Raw genomic sequence first — 20,367 nt, forward strand, 5'->3', positions numbered from 1 at the left:
TGGGGTCAGTGAAAGTTCATACTGATATTTGACTCCTGTGGTCATACTACTCCAGTAAAGTTGATCATAATAAGGTGGCTGAATATTTATGGTGACATCGAGTTGGCTGGGACTTCCCGGTAACTGAAAAGATAGAATGCGCACGTGTTTGTGCTTTTGAGTCCTGACCCCTGAGATATAGTGACTGCACTCAACATACTCTATGTCATTCAGGATAGTTTGACTTCTGCATAGTTTTCCTAGAAATCATAGTATCTTATTACCTCATTTTCATTTGATATAATTATATGAAGAATAAACTAAAATAGAAAATAATCAAATTTTTAAAATGCATTTCTCTGGAAGTTCTCAGTTCTATGAAAAAATATACATTTACACTGAAAGAAGTTCTTTCTCTTCTGTTGTATGCTATGAACAGGTAAAAAAAGGTTACAAGGAGAATAAAGGTCATCATTGCATCTATATTTGTTATGGGCATGAACGATATATTCTAATAAAGCTTCAAACAGTAAAAATCCTTCAAATAAAAATGAAAACACTCTTCACTCCCTTCTTCCTCAACTTTACTTCTGTTGTCATAGCTAATCACTGGTAAAAGTTTGGTTTAGATCCTTCTAGACATTTTTCTGCATTTATAAACATGTAGCTGAATATGTATGATCTGCGTATATGTACACATGCCTTTATGTACATCCTCCGAGCATCTAAAAAAGCTGTCCATGTTAGTATATCTTATTCATTTGAATGACTTTATGGCATTTTATAGATAATATACCATTAGTTATCAAATAATTATTCTAGTGATGTTATGGAATTTTCAGTGTTTCATTAGTAAAACAGTGACTTAACTTTCTTTGTAAGTATATCTTTGTGCATACATTGCCAATATTTTTGTACTAGTACCATGAGTGGATTTGCTAAGTCACTGGATTTGTATTTTTTATGAGCAGTCCTAGTGTATCACCCTCATCAGCACTGGTGGGATAGGACAATGGTGGTGGTGGTGGCAAGGGGTATATAGTCTAAAGAATAAACAACAATATTTTATTTTGTTTATTTCTATAAGGTTGGGTATTTTTATATATCTTTATCGACCATTTATTTTTAATTTTTTATTTACTTTGGTGAGCTTTCTTTTGGGTTATCCTTTTCATGTGGATTAGTAAAAACTCCTTAGATACTGTGAATATTGATTCTTTATTACATATGTCACCATACTTTTCCTCAATTTGTTGTTCATGTTTTAACTTTTTTCCTAGGTCTTTTGTTTAAATTTTTGCACATTCAAATGTGTCTATATTGTTACTTCTACTTCATTGTCTTGTGTCTTCATTGTACTTTTACTTCTTATGTCTTGTGAAGATTATAGAGTATAAGTCTATTATCTTCAATTTTTACATATGCTTTTTTTTTTACACTTGGATTTTTCATCCATTGGGCATTTATTTGTGTGATTCAAGAGAGTAAACTAACTTTACTTTGTTCTGACTCAGTAGTCAGGATGGATGGATAAAGAAGGTGTAGCATGTATATATACGATGGAATATTATTCAGCCATCAAAATGAATGAAATCTTGACATTGTAACCATGTAGATGGAGCTAGAATGTATTATGCTAAGTGAAACAAGCCAAAGAAAGACAAATGCTATATGATTTCACTCTTACATGGAATTTAAGAAACAAAACGGATGAACATAGGGGAAGGTAGAAAAAAAAAAAAGATAGAGGCAAACCATACGAAAGTCTTAATTATGGAGAACAAACGGAGAGTTGAGGGAGGTGGCAGGGGGATGGCCTAAATGGGTGATGTCATTAAGAAGGGCATGTGTTGGGATCCCTGGGTGGCGCAGCGGTTTGGCGCCTGCCTTTGGCCCAGGGCGCGATCCTGGAGACCCGGGATTGAATCCCACGTCGAGCTCCCGGTGCATGGAGCCTGCTTCTCCCTCTCCCTGTGTCTCTGCCTCTCTCTCTCTCTCTCTCTCTCTCTCTCTCTCTGTGACTATCATAAATAAATAAAAATTAAAAAAAAAAGAAGGGCATGTGTTGTGATGAGCACTGGGTGTTGTATGCAAGTGATGAATCACTAAATTCTACTCCTGAGACCAACAATACACTATATGTTAACTAACTAGAATTTAAATAAAAACTTGAAACAAAGATAAATAAATAGATCAGTAATCCTTTGCCCCATTTATTTCTCCCTTGATGTGAAATTCTTTCTCTCATATACACATGAATCAGTTCCTGGATTCTTTATTATGCTCTAGTGATCTGTTGCCTATCTATACACTATGTCACACTGTTTAATTAGAGTAGATTTGTAGTCCGTTTATATATCTGGTAGGGTATTCTTTCACCTTCACAATTCCATTGGCTATTTTTCTATATTTACTCATCTACAGAAATTTAGAGTACTTGTATAAAAGTCTATCGATATCTTTATTGTTTAAGTAAATATTAATAGATGTAAATAGGGAAGCTGAATTTCAAGAGAATATTATAGGTTTTTTTTTTGTAACAAGGGTAAGATTTAAAAGTTTTCCAAAAAATATATTGATTAGCACTCTTTAAAATGTCTATACAGATAAGGAAAAATTAAATATTCATATCCCTAAGATAAATATGCCTTGCTTAAGTACTCCTTAAAACCTGGCAGCAAAGCCAACGTCTGCTGCTTTTTTTCCACTAATTTGTATTACATTATTAGAGTTGCATTCCAGCAGAGAAATCTTTGGCTCTAAGACTTAAAAAATCATGCTTACAATTTTCAAAATGTTTTCAGTATTTCTTTTAAGAGGAAGATGGTTTGGTAAACACTACTGAGTCTAATCAAAATAATACCAAAATATGATGTTTTTACATTTAGAAAATTGCTTATGTAGAAGATAGTGCTGCTCTTAGCACCAGCTACCCTTGGAAGGAATATACAGGCTGTGGATCATTACCTATCCCTTTAAATGCAATCTAGATACAGAGCAGCTTACTTATTAGCTCTTCTTATTAGTGCCAGACATTATCTCCTTATATCAAGTAAGCCTGCCATTCAAAACCTAAATCTATTAACTGTCTGCAGATTTAGAGCGGTTAATAAAATGGTTGAGGCAGCCCTGGTCTCTCTGCCGAGGCATCTCTTTATCCAGAGATAATCTTTCACACAGTGTTGTATCTAAGTCAGCACTGGAAGAATCAAAGAGTTTTGGAGAGACTCACAAAAAGCTGATAACATTGGTTGCCTCTGGGGAGGAGAATTGGTAAGTAGGGGAAGGCAGGAGAAGGAGGTTTTTCACTATGAATTTTTGGAATACGAGAGTTTACTATCAAAAACAAATAGTTAAAAGAAAAATAAAGGATCCATTCCCTAAGTTCTCTTTCTGTAAATGAAGATTATATCATAGTAGCTTTTTTTGAATAATGTGCTAGCACTAAAATTAACTGACATGTTTGATCTGCAGCAGTGAAGAATTAGAGTGATCCACCCTTTCATCTAATTCCCCTAGTTTCTCCTAGTATTTTTTAGATGGCTCTCTGGCATTGTAATGCATTCTGGGGCCATAAAACAAGGGTGAGGCCTAGTGGTTCCCATGAGACTTCATCCTGTGGCCTGAGAGGTACCAAGTTCTAACCTTGGCTTCTTAGAACACTGCTCATCTGGCCACATCCAGTGTTTTCTGCCACCAACAGCTGCCCACCCAGCCCACTGTTCAAAACTCAAAAGACCATTTGACAGGCAATGTATTATTTAATAGGATTATTGCATTCTAGAAGGAGATCTAGAGATCATCATAGCAAAGTAATGCCACTTTCCTTTCCATAGTAAATGACATTTTTACAATTTAAAATAATTCACTAAACTATAAAGATAAATTGTATGAAAGGTCAAATTTTACTTAAAAACTAAATTTTAAAATGGTTATAACTAAGTGGTAAGATTATGCATAGTTGTAATCTTTAGGATATTCTCTGTTTTCCAGAATTTTTTTTAAGTGTCCACATGGACTAGATTTATAATCAAGAGAGAATACCACTTTTATAAAAGCAAACTTTGAATTCTTAAGTAAGAGTATTTTTTAGAGTGTGAAGTGTAGGACTTTCATGTTTACAATTCTATTAGCTTATAAATTATTTATTTGTTATGTTAAGCAAAGAATCATTGAATTGACACTCTTAGAATCAACGTGGGTCTCCAGAGATCACTGGCATATTGTTAAGGGGAAAACTCAGGATACTGGTAAAGCTGTAAATAGCAATGGTATGTTTTATTTAAAATCCAGATGCAGGGATCCCTGGGTGGGTCAGCGGTTTAGCGCCCGCCTTTGGCCCAGGGCGTGATCCTGGGTTCCCCGGGATCGAGTCCCACATCAGGCTCTCTGCATGGAGCCTGCTTCTCCCTCTGCCTGTGTCTCTGCCTCTCTCTCTCTCTCTCTCTCTCTTTCTCTCTCTCTCTCTCCCTCTCTGTGTGTCTCTCATGAATAAATAAATATGATCTTTAAAATAAATAAATAAAAATAAAAATAAATAAAATTCAGATGCATAGAAAAAAATAGGAAATAACATCCAGGGAACCCTGGGTGGTGCAGCGGTTTGGCCCCTGCCTTTGGCCCAGGGCATGATCCTGGAGACCTGGGATAGAATCCCACATCGGGCTCCTGGTGCATGGAGCCTGCTTCTCCCTCTGCCTATGTCTCTGCCTCTCTCTCTCTCTCTCTCTCTCTCTCTCTCTCTCTCTGTGTGTGTGTGACTATCATAAATAAATAAAAATTTTAAAAAAAAGGAAATAACATCCATAAGCTCTTAATAGTTTCTTATTAAATGGAGTTATAGTTTGGGGGGGCTTTTTTCTTTACTTTTCCAACTCTTTTAATGTGACTATGTTGAAATAGGTGTGTGGGTGTGGGCATGTATATTTAAAGTAATTATCTTGTTCTATACCATCTTGAGTGATGACTCTCACATAGATTTACAGCTAAACTGCTTTTCAGCTAATAGATATGCTTATCAAAATGTGACGTAGGAGCAATTATGTGTGGGACTTCAATCAAAATAAGGGGTGCTTCACAGGGGAATGATGAAGCTTTTTCTGTAGCGATGTTCTCTTCCATGGGTGCTGCATGTACCCAGACAGAAACTTTAAAAAGTTGCAAAATGCTGTTTAACCACCAGAGTTGAAAGCATATAGCTGAGTATTTGGAATCATAAAAGCCCTTGCAGCATATGGTCTGACTCCTCAGGTAGAATTAGGAGCTGTGATTTAAGAGAACCTGCTTGTTTGTTTAACATGTATTTGTCTTGACAATGAAACCCTTTTAAATAAAGGAGAAATGAATTATTCAGGATTTCTGTATCTATCAAACAGGTCTGAAGTATAGGAAAGTAACATTTTACATTTGTGAGTAATTTTCTATTTTCTATTACCTGAATGATTTTCAAGAAGGTAAGTATTTATATATTAATTTGTGGAGGACTCATCTTCATGGAAAAGCATGATCTTTACCTGAATTCTATGACTTAAAAATAGTTCCCCTTCCCCATTCACTTCCTCTTAACAGTATGAAAAATAAGACATATGTATTCCAGTTTTAATAATAAGAAAATATAGGTAACTTCAAATTTAAGCCTCCGGAGAGTTCTGAAAAAAGAGTGGACGAAAAGCTTCAGTATCCTTAGGGCTTCAACTGGAAGCCTAAAGCCAAACTGTCATTCTGTCAGATAGGCAAACTTCTTAGGAGGTAAAGCTGAACTTCTCACATTTCAAAATGAGTAGTAACAAATGTAAGAACAATTTAAATTTTCAGTACCTCTAACCATAAAATTTGGAGCTGAATTTGAAGAAAAGATGCCTGATTTAAACAGGATATAAACATCCTTTTCTGATATGATAGTAAGAAAATATATGAGGTTTGTTTTGTGGGGTTTTTTTTTGTTTGGTTTTTGGTTTTTGTTTTTTTAAAACCAGATCTGACAGTCCATATGAAAAGAGGGTACATTTCTGACCTTAGCTTTGTCAGCATATTGTTGCATTCGCACTATCGGTTGATCACCTTCTCTTAGCGGGGCCTAGGAGCTATGCCGATGACCTATGACCTTCCAGCAATCCACATGTGGAATTTGTTCTCTAAGGGGATCCGTGGGCAAATAGTGCCTGCGGGAAAAACAAAAAACTTTATCATGTCCTCCTGCTAATTTTGGGAAATTAAAAGCAGGACGCTTTCCAGGAAAATGCTGGGCTTTAGAACGTTTTAAACCTCTTCTGGTCCACTGACTACTCACTTTGATCTCAACTCAGTAATTTACCTTCTTCATCCCACAGACATTATCGGTGGGAAGATCAAACCTGTCATGTCATGTTTCCCCATGCTTGTCCTTTGAATGCAGAACCAGATGAAGATCAGGGCATTGTGGAGTGTTTGGTGTACAAAGCCCAGCAAATTAGGAGAGGGCTAAAATAATTGCTAAATTAGATGAGTTAGTATTTAATTCCTAGAAAAGTTGAACCTAACAAAGAGGGACCTTGTAGTGTGAGGACCCTGCAGGTACAGTATATTTGCCTGTACTGTCAGGGCCCCCAAGGCTCCTGCTTCCTTTACATGGTGTGGATAGTGCTTGTGTGTCCTCGAACGGAGAGAAAGGATAGTGCTCATTTCAACTGCAAGGACATCACTGGACTTGCTTTTCTAGTAATTGCAAAAAGTTTGTGTGAGCCCATTCTCATCTAGTTCCTTTTGTGGCAAAAGGCAGATGTTTTTGAGAGAACTATAGCTATCAAAGTATAGCCTAGGGGTCACATGGGTGGCTCAGTAGATTAAGCATCAGACTCTTGATTTCAGTTCAGGTCATGATCTCAAGGTCCTGGGATGGAACCCCCTCAGTGCAAAGTCTGCTTGGGATTCTCTCTCTTCCTCTCCCTCTGCCCCTCTCCCTGTTCATGTCTCTCTCTAGCTCTCTCTAAAATAAATAAATAAAATCTTTATAAAAGAGAGAAGTGTAGCCTAGGATGTGGAACAGGACTTTTCTATGGTCAAAATTCATCAAAACTAACTACAGATTTAGAAATCTAACTGATTACCTTTTCCTTTGCATTCTACCAACAGGGCACCAAGAAAACTCTTTGAATGAAAGCATAATTGAAGACATGTTTTGGTCTCATAGTCTGGTATAGGTTAGGAATAGAGTCTGGAGCCTGACACCTCCTCTTACTAGCTCTGTGCCTTGGGCACATGACTTAGCATCCCTGTGTCTGTTTCCACATCTGTACAGAGGGTTACAGGAATACATACATAGGATTGTTTTGAGGATAAACTAGGTAATAAGGTAATACTTGTACTTGTGCTGGGCACGTAGTAAACATTAGTAATTTCAGCTGTCATTATTATCTGCCTCTCATATTTTATATAAAAAGATTGATTTAAGAGGTTTAAATTACTATTTTGAAATATCTTTATAGAATTTATATATATTTCAAAAAAAAAGTATTTATATATATTTCTTCAGATTATGGTTGGCTCTTTCTAGAAAGCATGATGGAATGTCCTATCATGGGGGTATCACAGATTAGTATAAATTCAACTGTAGTTAATATGGGGGAGGTGTTTCATGATTAGACTCTCAGTTACAAGAATACTTTCTAAGTGCCCTAGCATGTATGTATTCTGTTGTTTATGCATTCAGCAAGTATTGATTGAGCACATAGAGTGAGTCAGGCTCTGTTCTGGACCCTGGGAATTTAGAACATGTCAGATAAAGTCCTCACTCTCACATGGTTATGCTAGTGAGGGACACAAACCATTAGCAAGTGAACAAATAAATAAACATGACATAATTTCAAATTGTGCTAAGTACTATCAAGAAAATATAACTGGATGCAATGGAAGGGACAAGGGTGGATATAGTTAGGGCGGCGAGGAAATGGGTCTCTTAGGGAAATACAACCTATTCTCTGATTTAAATGACAAGAGGAAGCTATCAGTGCTGTTGGAGGAGAGAAAAACATTCCACCTCCGAGAGGAGGCCAGCCCATTTAGAGGAAAGAGCACGTACAAAGGCCCTGAGTTGAGTAAGGATTTTACATAGTCAGAGGACAATACCCAAGTGACTGTAACAAGAACATTGTCTCCATTTAGCACATGTAAGAGTATGGAAGTTTACCTACCTCCCAAGGTTGTGGTCAGGGCTAAACCTTAGAAGTTGAACTCAAAGGAGATACATCCCTACTTTTGGTCACAACATATTTGCAAGTTTTGGTAAGGTTGGTATATCTTATTTTTATTTTGAGTTTTGGAAAGTCAAACATGTAAAAGTAGTATAACAAGCCCCATGCATCTATCATGCTGCTTATCCAATGATCAAATTATAGCCCATATGCTTCAGCTGTTCTTATATCTTTAATTTTTCATTTTTTAACTCTTCAGCTGTTCTTATATCTTTAATTTTTCGTTTTTTAATGCTTTGATTCCACATGGCAGAATTTTTTAAGTTGTCCAATGTGCCAGATACTGTATTTTGTGAGTATATGAAACTGATTAACAGGTTTTTCCTCAGTGCCTATCTGAGTAGACATACCTACAAAGGTCATATACTGTGATAAATAACTGTGATAAACCAAGTCTTATCGGGAACACAGAAGAGAAAGCGATTAATGCTTCCTTAAGAAACGGAGGAAGGGGAGTTTGGAGAACTCAGAGTGAGATTGAAGGAGGTGGAGATGGAAGGAAGATAAGATAAAGACAGAGCACGAAAGTGGAGAGCATTTGGGGGTAAATGATTGGAACCGAGGGTATTTTGGGAGTAGTAATGCAGAGAAACATGGTTTGGGCCACATTCTGAAAGGCCTTATCACTACTCTAAGAAATATAAATTTTACTTCATAGGGAAAGGAGAACAATACAATGATATTACAAGAACTGGGGAGTTCCTGGGTGGCTCAGTTGGTTAAATATCTGCCCTTGGCTCAGATCATGATCCCAGGGTTCTGGGATTGATCCCCACATTGGGCTCCCTGCTCAGTAGGGAGCCTGCTTCTCCCTCTCCCTCCGCTGCTCCCCTTGCCTGTGTGTTCTGGCTCTCTCTCTCTCAAATAAATAAATAAAATCTTAAAAAAAAAACTGGAATGATCAGATGAGTGCTTATGATGACACTGCTAGTGACAATGTGGGGCATAGATTTGATCTACAAATCTCTGAGCCTGGGACAGAGAAATGAATTAGACTGGTTTATTAGGCCAAATGAACATTAGATTATACAAGACAAATGAAATACTAAAGAGTTGCGTAAATGTGGAATCACAGAAATAGGCTGAAGAAGTAGATCACATAAGGCTTTATGGAGATGACTTTTAGCCTTGATCTTGAATATGAAAACATAGATGGGAAATGAAGGGAGGGGATTGCAATATTACAAAACATAGCTTGTACACAAAGCACAAAGCTCCAAAAACACAGGAATGTTCAATAACTCCCATGGAGGGGTGTAAAACCAGCTAGCTAGTTAGCATGCTGTTGAAATAGCACTAGCAAAAGATGGGAAAACTTTAATGGAACCGAAGATAGGTAATCAAGGCAAGACTTAGTGTCTAGTGGGATCTGGAGGGTGAAGGAGAGAACAGAGTTGCAAATCTGAGAGTCCTAGACTAAAAGTCTTTTAGAAGATAGATTGTTTAACAAGATAGAAAGTGCAAAGGCAGATTTACAAGAAAAGATCATTTGTATAGTTGTGGACGTGCTTAGTGGAACATTTAGATGAATATGCTTGAATATGCTTGGCAGGCATTTGGAAATCCAGGCAAAAAAGGTAGATTTGGAGTCTTTATTGGGAAGCAGTGAGAGGCTGAAGCTAAACCAATAAGGACTATTTGTTGATGGTTTCCTTGAAAACTACAAACCAGGGGCACCTGGGTGGTTGAGCATCTGCCTTCGGCGAAGGTCATGATTCTTGGGGTTCTGGGATCGAGTCCCATGTCAGGCTTCCCACAAGGAGCCGGCTTCTCCCTCTGCCTATGTCTCTGCCTCTCTCTCTTTCTGTCTCTCATGAATAAATAAATAAAATATTTAAAACTACAAACATCCCATTCTGCTCAGTACAGGTCAGACATGACCCTCAAGATTAGTGACGTTTTGTGTATTGGTTGCTCTGTATCCTGGATAATATAACCAGAATATTTTGTATAGGGACTGTCTCTGCTTTCCAGCCTAACCTTTGTCACAGTATTCTGTTGCAACAGTAATTTATAACAGTAGTTCAGTTGGGGGATGGTCTAGAGCTGCCTTTATTTATAAACATTACTTTGTTTGGTTTACTAATTGCCACTGTGCTTCTCTAACAGAGTTTCTGTTTCTTGTGTCAGGTTTCACCGTCCCTAACGAAGTGTGAGACTCTTTGGAAACACAGACTGATCATCCATGGGGGATGCCTCTCTTCCTGAAAACCTCATATTGCACTGGGATTAGAATGTGTGTGTTTCCTGTTAACTGGTGAAGGAAGTGTATGGAAAGTGCTCCCCACCTGCATGGCTCAGATGGGGCCAAAAAGCAAAGGGAAGGGTACAGTGACTCTGCTGTCCTGAATGTGTATGGAGGGGTAAATCAGGAGTTTTAATCAAAGAAGATGAGCAGAAGACAATCACTGGCTCCCTATTACCAGAAAGCCAAATTGTAGAGTACAGGTTAAAGAGAAATGGGGCCTGGAATTTCTGGGCACTAAAAAGGGGTGGGGATTGAAAATCAGAAAAAAAAAGAGAAATATTTCATTATGTTAATGAAGAAAAGAGAAAATGGAAGCATAAATATTTTTGAAGTAGCCTTTTGGTAGCTGAGAACTTATTAAGGGATTTGGGAATCTAATCACCTAATGTGGATTCCTTAAAGACCTGATCCTAGAAGAATATTCTCGTTTCACCGTTATGATGGTGCAGTATAGTACCATTATTTTATGTTGTGCCAGTGAATCCAATTGCCAGAAATAAGTCTGCGTGTTTTCATGCATCTTTTTCTTAAATGCAAGAGACTTTTTATTGACTCTTAACAAGCATGCCTGCCCAAATTTTGTTGCATGTTTTAAGTAGCCTACCTGTACACACTTTTTTTTTTAATACTCCTTATCTAATGTACCAAACTTTTACAAGGATAACAGGACTGGGAATAAAGTCAGATGAATGTGATCCTATAAATCTGTAGGAAGCTTTAGAAATAAATCTGTGGTCTTTCCCTAGCTTGATTATCGTCAAAGTCGAAGCAACCATACCTGATCTAAGGAAGATAATATATTGACAATCACAACACCTTTAAAAAAAAAAATCCGAGTCCAAAGTTAAAACTTAAGCAAATGCAGGTGTTCTGCCAACAGTTAGTTCCGAGTGGGCGTGGAAAGGACTACTTATTTTCAGGGCTGCATTAAGTTGGATTGCTGCTATCAAAAAATTAAGTAAATGCATCAAAATACTCACCCGAAGGCTTAAAAAAACACAGAAAATCTCTGCTAAATTGCAAGTGAGGAGAACCTCATTTTGTATTTTAAGAGTCTGCAGATTGCATCCATAAATATAGCATTGACTTGCAATGCAAAAGAATCAGTGAGATTAAAGTCATGGAAGGTCAGTATTGTTTACATTAAGAAACCCTCAATTGCCATCTTGCTATTTTCTGTGGAGTCGCAGGCACAGCATGGCTTCTGCTTCCAAGTACATATGATCAGATGTAAATACTACCTTGCATTCAATTGTTCTTTCATGATTGTTTTGTGCTCCTTTTATTAAAAACACCCGAGACATAATAACAAGACAAGACCTAGTAGACTTTATTTTATTCTCGGAGCTTGGGCTAGAATTTTCTGAAATGCTTCTGGTTCATGATATGGAAGACTGTAATTTGTGATTTCAACCAGAAGAGCAAACATTTAATCTGGTAGATAAATTTGGATCCTTTCATTTATTTATATTTTGTAGAACCGCTTGAAATTGGATGATTTTGCTTAAAATTAAAAAGTTTTAGCCCCAATTGGCCTATTAGAGAAAGCCAGGGCCATTTTAAATCTAAGTAAGCAGCATTGTTACACCTCTTGCTGCACTCAGCTACATGCATAATAAACCCATATTCTGCTCTTGTGTCACTTCATTACTAGTATAAGATGTATTTTTGCTCTTGAGAAAAATATTCTGCCCAAGTTACTTTCTCTGGCTGAAAGATTTTGTTCCTTTCATAGTGTTTCAATCCAACCATGGACATTAACTTTGTTCTAATTTTTTGCCGAAGTCATCCTTTTCCTTGTAATGTTATTATATTATCGTTGTGTCTTGGGAAAAATTCCAAGAAATTTAATGTTATTTTAATTTTCTATACTTAACATCTTTAAGTGTTGTCATAATTTCTAATCACAAGACAACTATAAAATGGTAAACATAAGACATTAACACTTTTTTAGCACTCAAGATACAAGTCATAGAAAGTCTCTACTTCGTTGATAAAAGGAACAATATTTTCCCATTCATGGTGCCTATGATGCATTTTCTTCTTCCCTACAATGAGACATACCCAATACAAAGATTCCAGTCTCTCAATATATTGTTTTGCTTGTATGATATGTCAGACTTATGAACTACCCACACTTTTCTTCATACCAACTGACACATTTAGAGAAAAGTTTAAAAGTTAGAGCAAAATTAAAAAGTCAAAAACATTACCTCTGCTAATCTAATATTTTGGGATTGTAACCAACAGTTATAACATTAGAATGATTCTTTAAATAAAAATCTATGGAAAGAATCAAAGGATGATGAGCTAAACTGTATTTTTCAGAATAAGGCTTGGTGTTAGTAACTCATTTTAAGGCAGAAACCCTGCATATTCACCCAGCATCCTATCCAGAGATCTTTTGCTTGGCAACCCTAAAAGAATTCAAAGATGTGGACCACCCTCTGCTCAATGCCAGCATTTCTGTTATCCAACCAATAAGCTACGGTTCTTTGAAAAAAATAAATGTGTGTGAATTGGGCTGTTGCAACACAAACCAGGCTTTCCCCTTTTACAAAGTGAGACATTAGGCTGACATAGAGGCAGTGACTGAATTTTCCTGAGTCCCCAAGATATGATTAGGGAAGAAAACAAACCATATCCTGGAAGATCTCAGGCAGGAAGGAACCAGACTGACTGTAAAACACAAAGTGGCCATTTCTGTCTTTTTTAAAATGAAGCAAAAGAACATGGACATTAGTAAGAAGATGCCTTGGGCTTTATCAGCATCTTTGTGGTCTGACAAAATTAGTCCTCTGGTGATCAGCATTAATTTAAGGCAGCCCTGCCTGATAATTCCCTGTGTATGTGAAATGTCTTGCATTTTTTATATTTGGTATAATTAACCTTTATGTTAATTCCTTAAATTATTTAAGCTAAATCTATAATATTCAGAGAACCATTTGTTGTATTTGAATAACTCTTTTAAATGGAGGAAAAAGCAAACTAATCTGTCTCTCTGATTTCCCCAGGAAAACAGACTTTCTGGTTCCATTTTCATGTGCTTTATTAATATATTGACTGTAGTCACTTATCTTTCTCTAATGTTAGTAACTATATAGTTAGAAACTTTTGAAATGTAAGTGAAAATCTATTTAAGAGTAAAGGAATTGAATACACCCTTCAAAAATCATCAGATATTGAAAATGAGAGATGATTTCTTAAAACCCATAATTTGGGTTACATCCTGCAATAATTCCATGCCGCATTGCTCAAAAATTTCTTCAGTTTACTATTTTTTAAGAGGTCCTAGCAGCACATTAAACACTGAAGTCTTCCTCAAAATAGGTGAGGTGGAAAATATGTACATTTATGTCATTTTATCAGTACAGTAACTGAAGCATTCCCAAATTCCAGTCATGTTATTAACCCTACCCTTACTAGTGCGAGTATATAATTTGAGACAAGAACTAATTTTTTCACATCGTTAGAGTATGATGTGAGCAGTAAGGAACCACTAAGATGTAATTTATTTACAGAGTTGTACCTTGACCTCTTGAAATAGGTTATATTCCACTATTGAGTATTTACTGTCTTCATATTGGCAGAATATATCACATTGTTTTGCTTGGCAGAGCAGAATGAACTTCTGGAACTGAAATATGTCCTACAGGGGAATACAAGGGCAAAAGTTATCATCAAATTAATAAGATCATCTTTCTGAGAGAAAGCTCATCTTTAAGTAGTTCAAACCCAAGTCTCAAAGAGAAGCACAAGGAACTACTATAATTTGACGGTGACCAAAGGGTGGTGGGGAGAAAGGTAGAAATACTCCCAAAACAATTCTCATTTTCACTTTCCCTTTACTTTTGGTAATAATTAAACTTAAGCTCTATAGAAAATGGGAACAACCATTAACATTATCTAGAAAACAGTGGAAGCATAGTTCACAAGGTCATTCCAAATTAAGAAATCCCTGTAAGATTCCTGGAAAAAATAAAGAGAATACTGCGGCAGCTATTCTCACTGAAAGCCAACCTTATAGGCAGGAGTCATTTTTAACCATGCTAGGATTTCCTACATGAAGAATATCACTTAACTTGTCACATTGCTGACACATACTGTACCTATGAGCAGTTGATCACTGTTGATCAGTGTTTCTCAGTGGGAGTGCCATTGGCATTTGGAGCTGGGCAATTCTTTGTTTATAGAAATGTTCCCTGCATTGCAAGATGTTTTATACCCTAAGCCCCTGCTGACTAAATGCCAGTAGCTTGCCCAGTCACTGTAAAACCCAAAAGTCAGAAGCACTCCTTCATGTTCAAAGGCCCTTCGAAGGCAGTACCACCTCCCTTGAGTTCTACTGTCTACTGCAATTTGAGAACACACAGGGTAAAGTACCTATTTTAAAACATGGTCACTACTGCCTTGCATTACTCTGTGCCCTGAATAGCTTCTTCCCCCCTTTATTTTTCAAGCCTTCTGCTTCAGTGAAGCTTTAATTTGCCAGGTCTTCAGGGAGGACGTTGCTGGGCAGCCTTGGCAGTTTCAATGGGTGTAGTCACTTGGCTAGTCCCTGTATGTACTTACAGGAGAAATTTCAAATGAAGCAAACTTTCTTTTTCCTATTTTGACCTCACAGTTTTACCTAAGAACTACACTGGTTTGTCACAATCTTTGTCAGTGTCATGAGGATTATTGCATGGCTTAACCCCAAATACAACTAACAATCCACATAAACAAAACCAGTGGTCCATGAAAATCACTGTTAGATTTCAACTTGTAAGGTACATCCCTTAAATTACAAAGCAATCACCTATTTATCCTATTAAAGAAACATTTAACCCACATGCAAATGCTTGAATTCTTCCTGTATAACTCTAGTCACACAGTTCAACTTTGCTAAAATTTGTGAACTCTGAAGGAAGCATGGATAACTGGATTGCATGCATATTGTTCATACTTCAATGATGGTCATAACAAGATGATTTTTTTCCTACTTGAAACATGATTGAACTATGCTAACAGTACATATGCATACTTATTCTCTGTTGCTTTTTATCACCAAAACTGAATGGCAAATACGTATTGAAATGATTTGGATGAATTGTGGCTCATAGAATGGAAGAGTTTAGCCACTATAATTTTTCAAAATACTAAAATTTCTAGATCTGTTTTTCGAGACAGAGCAACTCGGAGTTGATAAAGGAAGTTACATTGTGAACTTTTAGATGGTGCTTAAGAATTCTTACCTTGTTAAATACCAGTATTTTTTTTTCTTTTTAAGAATAAATTAAAGGGAGTAAATGAAGCAGAATGCCACTACACCCTCAGGTCAATTTCATGGTATGCTAAAATGCCAATAATATTTGTGCCACTTGCCAATTTAGGGGACTTTTCCCTTACTGGATGCTGTTGTCACAGTTTGTATCATTACATTGCTTAGAGAGATTCCACAAAAAGATGTCACCTTTGCAATGCTAACTAGCATTTGAAAAAAAAATCTGAATAAACCTAGGGTCAAACCACTTTCATTACTTAAAATATAGGCACGAATTTTTATTTTTATTTTTTTAATATTTCTTCTGTGGCTTAGAAATGTGCCAATGTGTTCAAAACATTCTGCACCAATTTCACGAGATTTAGTACCTAGCAAAAACTCAAACTTGTCATTTTTTTCTATGTAACAGTGATTTTTAAAGAACTATATGTATTCTTTTGTTATTTCACTTTGGTTAAAATGGTTAAGAATGGTAAGCTGTGATCATTATCAGACTGACTGAATGATTCCTGATTTCCAGTAAGTGATCTAATTCTACATATTACACAGGTACAATATCTGTGGGTGTAAATAACTGGAACTGTACACTGATTAACATGACAGTTTCTCTTTTTTTGTTATTATTGATCTGTACTGTATTATAGTATGTGGGTATAAATACCTACAAGTATACACAGATATGTATATGTATTCCACTATTGTAACCTGAAAGACAGACTATGTATTATCTTTTTTTATTCCTTACTGGTGTTTGTGTTATTTAAAAAGCAAAATTATGCTCTATTTAGTTGTATATTATAGGATACTTTGCTGTGCACAATTCCAAGTGCCTTAGAATATTGTTTAGCTTTCTTAAGTATATATAAATGCATATATGTATAAAATTGGGAAAAGTTACCTCAATAAAATTATTGGGAAATCCCCAACTTTAGTTTCTTCCAATTCTATTGTATTGAGACAGTGCTCGGTATTTTTAAATTAAAAGCTCTCTGAGTCCTCCCCTGTAAAGCAAAAATAAGACAGATGTTCTAATTGTCTATGATTTCAATTGCACCGTAATTTAAAATTTTTTGTATGTAAGGCTTTGTGATTTGTAATTTTTATTTAAAATATCTAAGAATTACTGCTTTACACAGCAATTTACAGTATATTTTAAAAACCTGCTTTTTTAATATCTGAGGATATTTGATGTTGATGTTTTTATTGACATTATACTGTGTAAAAATAAAAGCTAGTCCCTTTAGAATTTATAATACAGAAAATAATAAAGTTCCTCATTATTCTTATTATTTAATGTATCATAAGCAAAGAGAGGTGGGGAGCATATTTTGGACAGAAAAGAAATTGGAATATACTTTTCATTTTTTCAACAGCAGTTACAAATTATAACTTATTAGCCTCCCTCAACTCTGTGACAAGGGCAAAGGTATGAAAGAAAGGTATGAAAAGCAATTTGTGTACCATTATCTTAGATAAAAGACATATAATAGAGAGGATTGGAACCACAAATTTTAAAAGTAGATTTGAAAAATTGACCTCAGTATGCTGTTAAAATTAGCTGTACATCCCCAAGGTAAGTGTCATAGTTCAACAACTGCTTTCCATTTTCGCTCACACTAAACTAGGTTCTGCATTGAAACATTAATTTCTAAAACCGAGTAGAGGTAAGAGACAGACAAATTTTTTTCCCATTTTACATAACACTTTGGTGGCATCCATTTACATAAGACTATTGTGATTGAATTCATTGCTAGACCTCAACTCAGGCATCTCTATGGAGTGGTTGTTACCATGCTGCTGTCCACACACAAGCCAAGTCCTTGCTCAGTTGATGAGTTTTGAACTCTTTGCTCTCTAACAGGTGGTCACTAATAGTAGAACACATGAAACTCTAGAGAAAGCTAAGAACCTAAAGTCTGTGTGAGGGTTTTTTTTGGTCTTTTGCCAAAAACGGGTACTATTTCTAATGTTTTTAGGGGAGAAAAGCTATAGATACTAACTTTATAGTTAAATAAACACCCTAAGGCAGACAGAACTAGCACTTCAATGCTTTTTGACCGAAGGATTTGTTTCTGGATGGACTTTTGACTTCAATTGGCCAAGGTCCAACAGCCTAGAATAGGAAGCACTCAACATTGGGAAAAATTTGTCACTAATTTTCATGTAGGCGTACTCAGCAGCCTTAAGTTATAAGTCATCTTTTCTATGGTCAATTTAAGTTTGTTACCCCTTTACATTCAGTCCCTTGATTACCTCTGAAATCTTGGTCATTGCCTCTCTGAGTCTTCCCCCAGTGGATTTGTTCTTAATCCTGCTACCACATTATTCTTCCTAAAAGATAACCCTCATATTATCCCTTCTTAGAACTTTCTAGTGAGTCCCCTACTGAATAAATACCTTAAAGGTGCTTCAATCTCACCCTCAAGATCTTCTGCAGCTTCACCACAGACCAAAGTTCCAGATTACTCTCCTTTTATTCCTCTTTTAGGCTAAATCGAATGAAACTCCTTGTTCTCCATATACTCTACACACTCTCCCAATGTTATAGCTTTGTTTATGCCGTTCCCTCCAGCTAGAATTCTCCTATGTGAATTAACATCCTTTTAGGAATGGTTCCAATATCTTCTCCAGCTATTATATTATAGTTTCTCTAAAGTGTTCAACATCATAAATAAATTCAACAGATTTGATTCCTTTTATTAGAACTTCAAAGGCCTAAATGTCACTATAACAGGCACTTTAACAACACTTTTAAGGTGAATACATTATAAATGTAGTAAAATTTTCTTAAACATTTCAATATTATTTGTAGATGTAAAAATAGTCTTATGTTTTTCAGTTTTACAAGTCTAAAATTAGTTATATAGTTTAAATCGGAATTGCGTGGCTAATTGATCAGATTCTACAATATTCCAATTTTTAAAAATTAAAGATTTTATTTATTTATTCATGAAAGACTCAGAGAGAGAAAGGCAGAGACATAGGCAGAGGGAGAAGCAGGCTCCATGCAGGGAGCCCAACTGTGGGACTCGATCCCAGGACTCCAGGATCATGCCCTGAGCGTAAGGCAGATGCTTAACCACTAAGCCACCCTGGCATCCCAAAAATTACAAATAATTTAATACCAATTATATATAGATTGTCCCAATAGTCACAAAACCTATATGTAACATAAAAATATTTTTGCCTTTCATCTAATTTCCAACTTTAATTCTAAGCCTTGCCAAGCTTGTAAAAACATTTAGACACTGAGAAAAGCAGATTTTAAAACTATAGATAAACTGAAATTACTGGATTGATGATTCACCATTTGCTTAATGGCCACAAATCCATGACTGAGAAAGGCATCGTATGGGCTTCTTACTTCTGAGAAAAATCTACTTGAACCACAGAGACATGTTTAGAACCACTTTTCACTCCCATAACTTAAGGAGTTTCCAAATCCAGTCTTCAGAGAGGATTGTCTTATTCAAACAGATTTGAGCTACATCCTAAACAGTTCTTTGTCTGATAGGTAGAAGGAAGTCCTGAGTTGCAGTTAGCTCTCTTCAACGATCACTGGCTTATTGAAATTTTGCATTTTTTTCATTCTTTGACTTTGACTAGACACAACTCATTTAAATAATATCCAATTAGATTCTGTACTTATCCCATACATATATCTGGTCCTGTTTGTCCCTAAGACCAGAGCTCTGTGCTGGGGATGGTCCAATTAAGTCTGAAAACTGAGCTCATAGTAGAAGATAAAGGGATGGAAGACTAGGGAACTTAACAATGGCTAAAGTTGAAGGTCCTTGTAAACTTTCTACAGGAGTTGGAATTTATCCTTAAGAGTATTTTACGTGCAGGGGGAACATCCTCAGATTTGCCTGAATTACACTGGCCACAATGTCAAGACTGGATTGGAAGAGGCAATATTCAAAGTGTGAAGACCATCACTTTTACCATAATCTCTTTAGAAGATAATGGTGACCTCAACCAAGGTATTTAACTATGGGAATGAAGAAACAACAAGTTCAAGGGGCAGCTGAAGGGCAAAAGTGATTGTTGCATATGGGAAATGAGGGCTATGGAAAAGTAAAGACTATATCTTTGCTTTTCACTTAGGCAACTTGGTGGGTGGTGACAATGCCATGTACTGAAATAGAAAGAAGGAAGGTGAGGTTTTAGGATTGGGGGGTGGGAGGCAGGGATCCCAGGAAGGAGAAGGTAAGAGGTATGGAGACGTGAGGCATTTAATTTTGAAATTCGGTTTGAGTTGCCTGCCTGTTGGGACATCCACATGTAGACAGATGTATAGTACTCAGTTGGATATATGAGTCTAAAGGTCAGGTAAAAGGTCTGGCCCACACAGAGGAAGTTGAGGATCATTAGCACAGGTAACAAGCTGTGGAAATGAATAAACCTCCCAACAGATAATGTAGATTATGACTAAATTAATTACTACAATGAAAATTTAATAAACTATTTTTTCTTTACTTGACTTTGTCTTTAAGACTGTAAAATCATTTCATTTGCACATCATCTGAGTGCTTTGAAAGATGTATATATTTTTTAATTTAACTAGGTTTTACTGGAGCAATTTTAAGTAAAATGCAGTAGTGCTTCATTTAGAGGTTTAAGTTGTAAAGCAAAAATTATATTTGAAA

At 36.2% G+C, this 20,367-nt stretch overlaps 1 protein-coding gene across 2 annotated transcripts in view; it reads left to right on the forward strand.

Annotated features, from left to right (window-relative positions):
* Window positions 1–16,931, forward strand: part of PHACTR2 (phosphatase and actin regulator 2) — a 130,196-nt gene extending 113,265 nt beyond the window's left edge. The window contains exon 13 of one of the 2 annotated variants that reach the window (XM_055310557.1): window positions 10,338–16,931. In XM_055310557.1, the coding sequence (XP_055166532.1) occupies window positions 10,338–10,353 (16 nt within the window). In that variant the 3' untranslated portion in view covers window positions 10,354–16,931. The remainder of the gene's footprint in view (window positions 1–10,337) is intronic. The other variant, XM_055310558.1, reaches the window with a different exon arrangement.
* The last annotated feature ends 3,436 nt before the right edge of the window (window positions 16,932–20,367 follow it).

Source organism: Nyctereutes procyonoides, unplaced genomic scaffold (assembly GCF_905146905.1).
Source record: "Nyctereutes procyonoides isolate TBG_1078 unplaced genomic scaffold, NYPRO_anot_genome, whole genome shotgun sequence".
NCBI classification, from domain to species: Eukaryota; Metazoa; Chordata; class Mammalia; order Carnivora; family Canidae; genus Nyctereutes; species Nyctereutes procyonoides.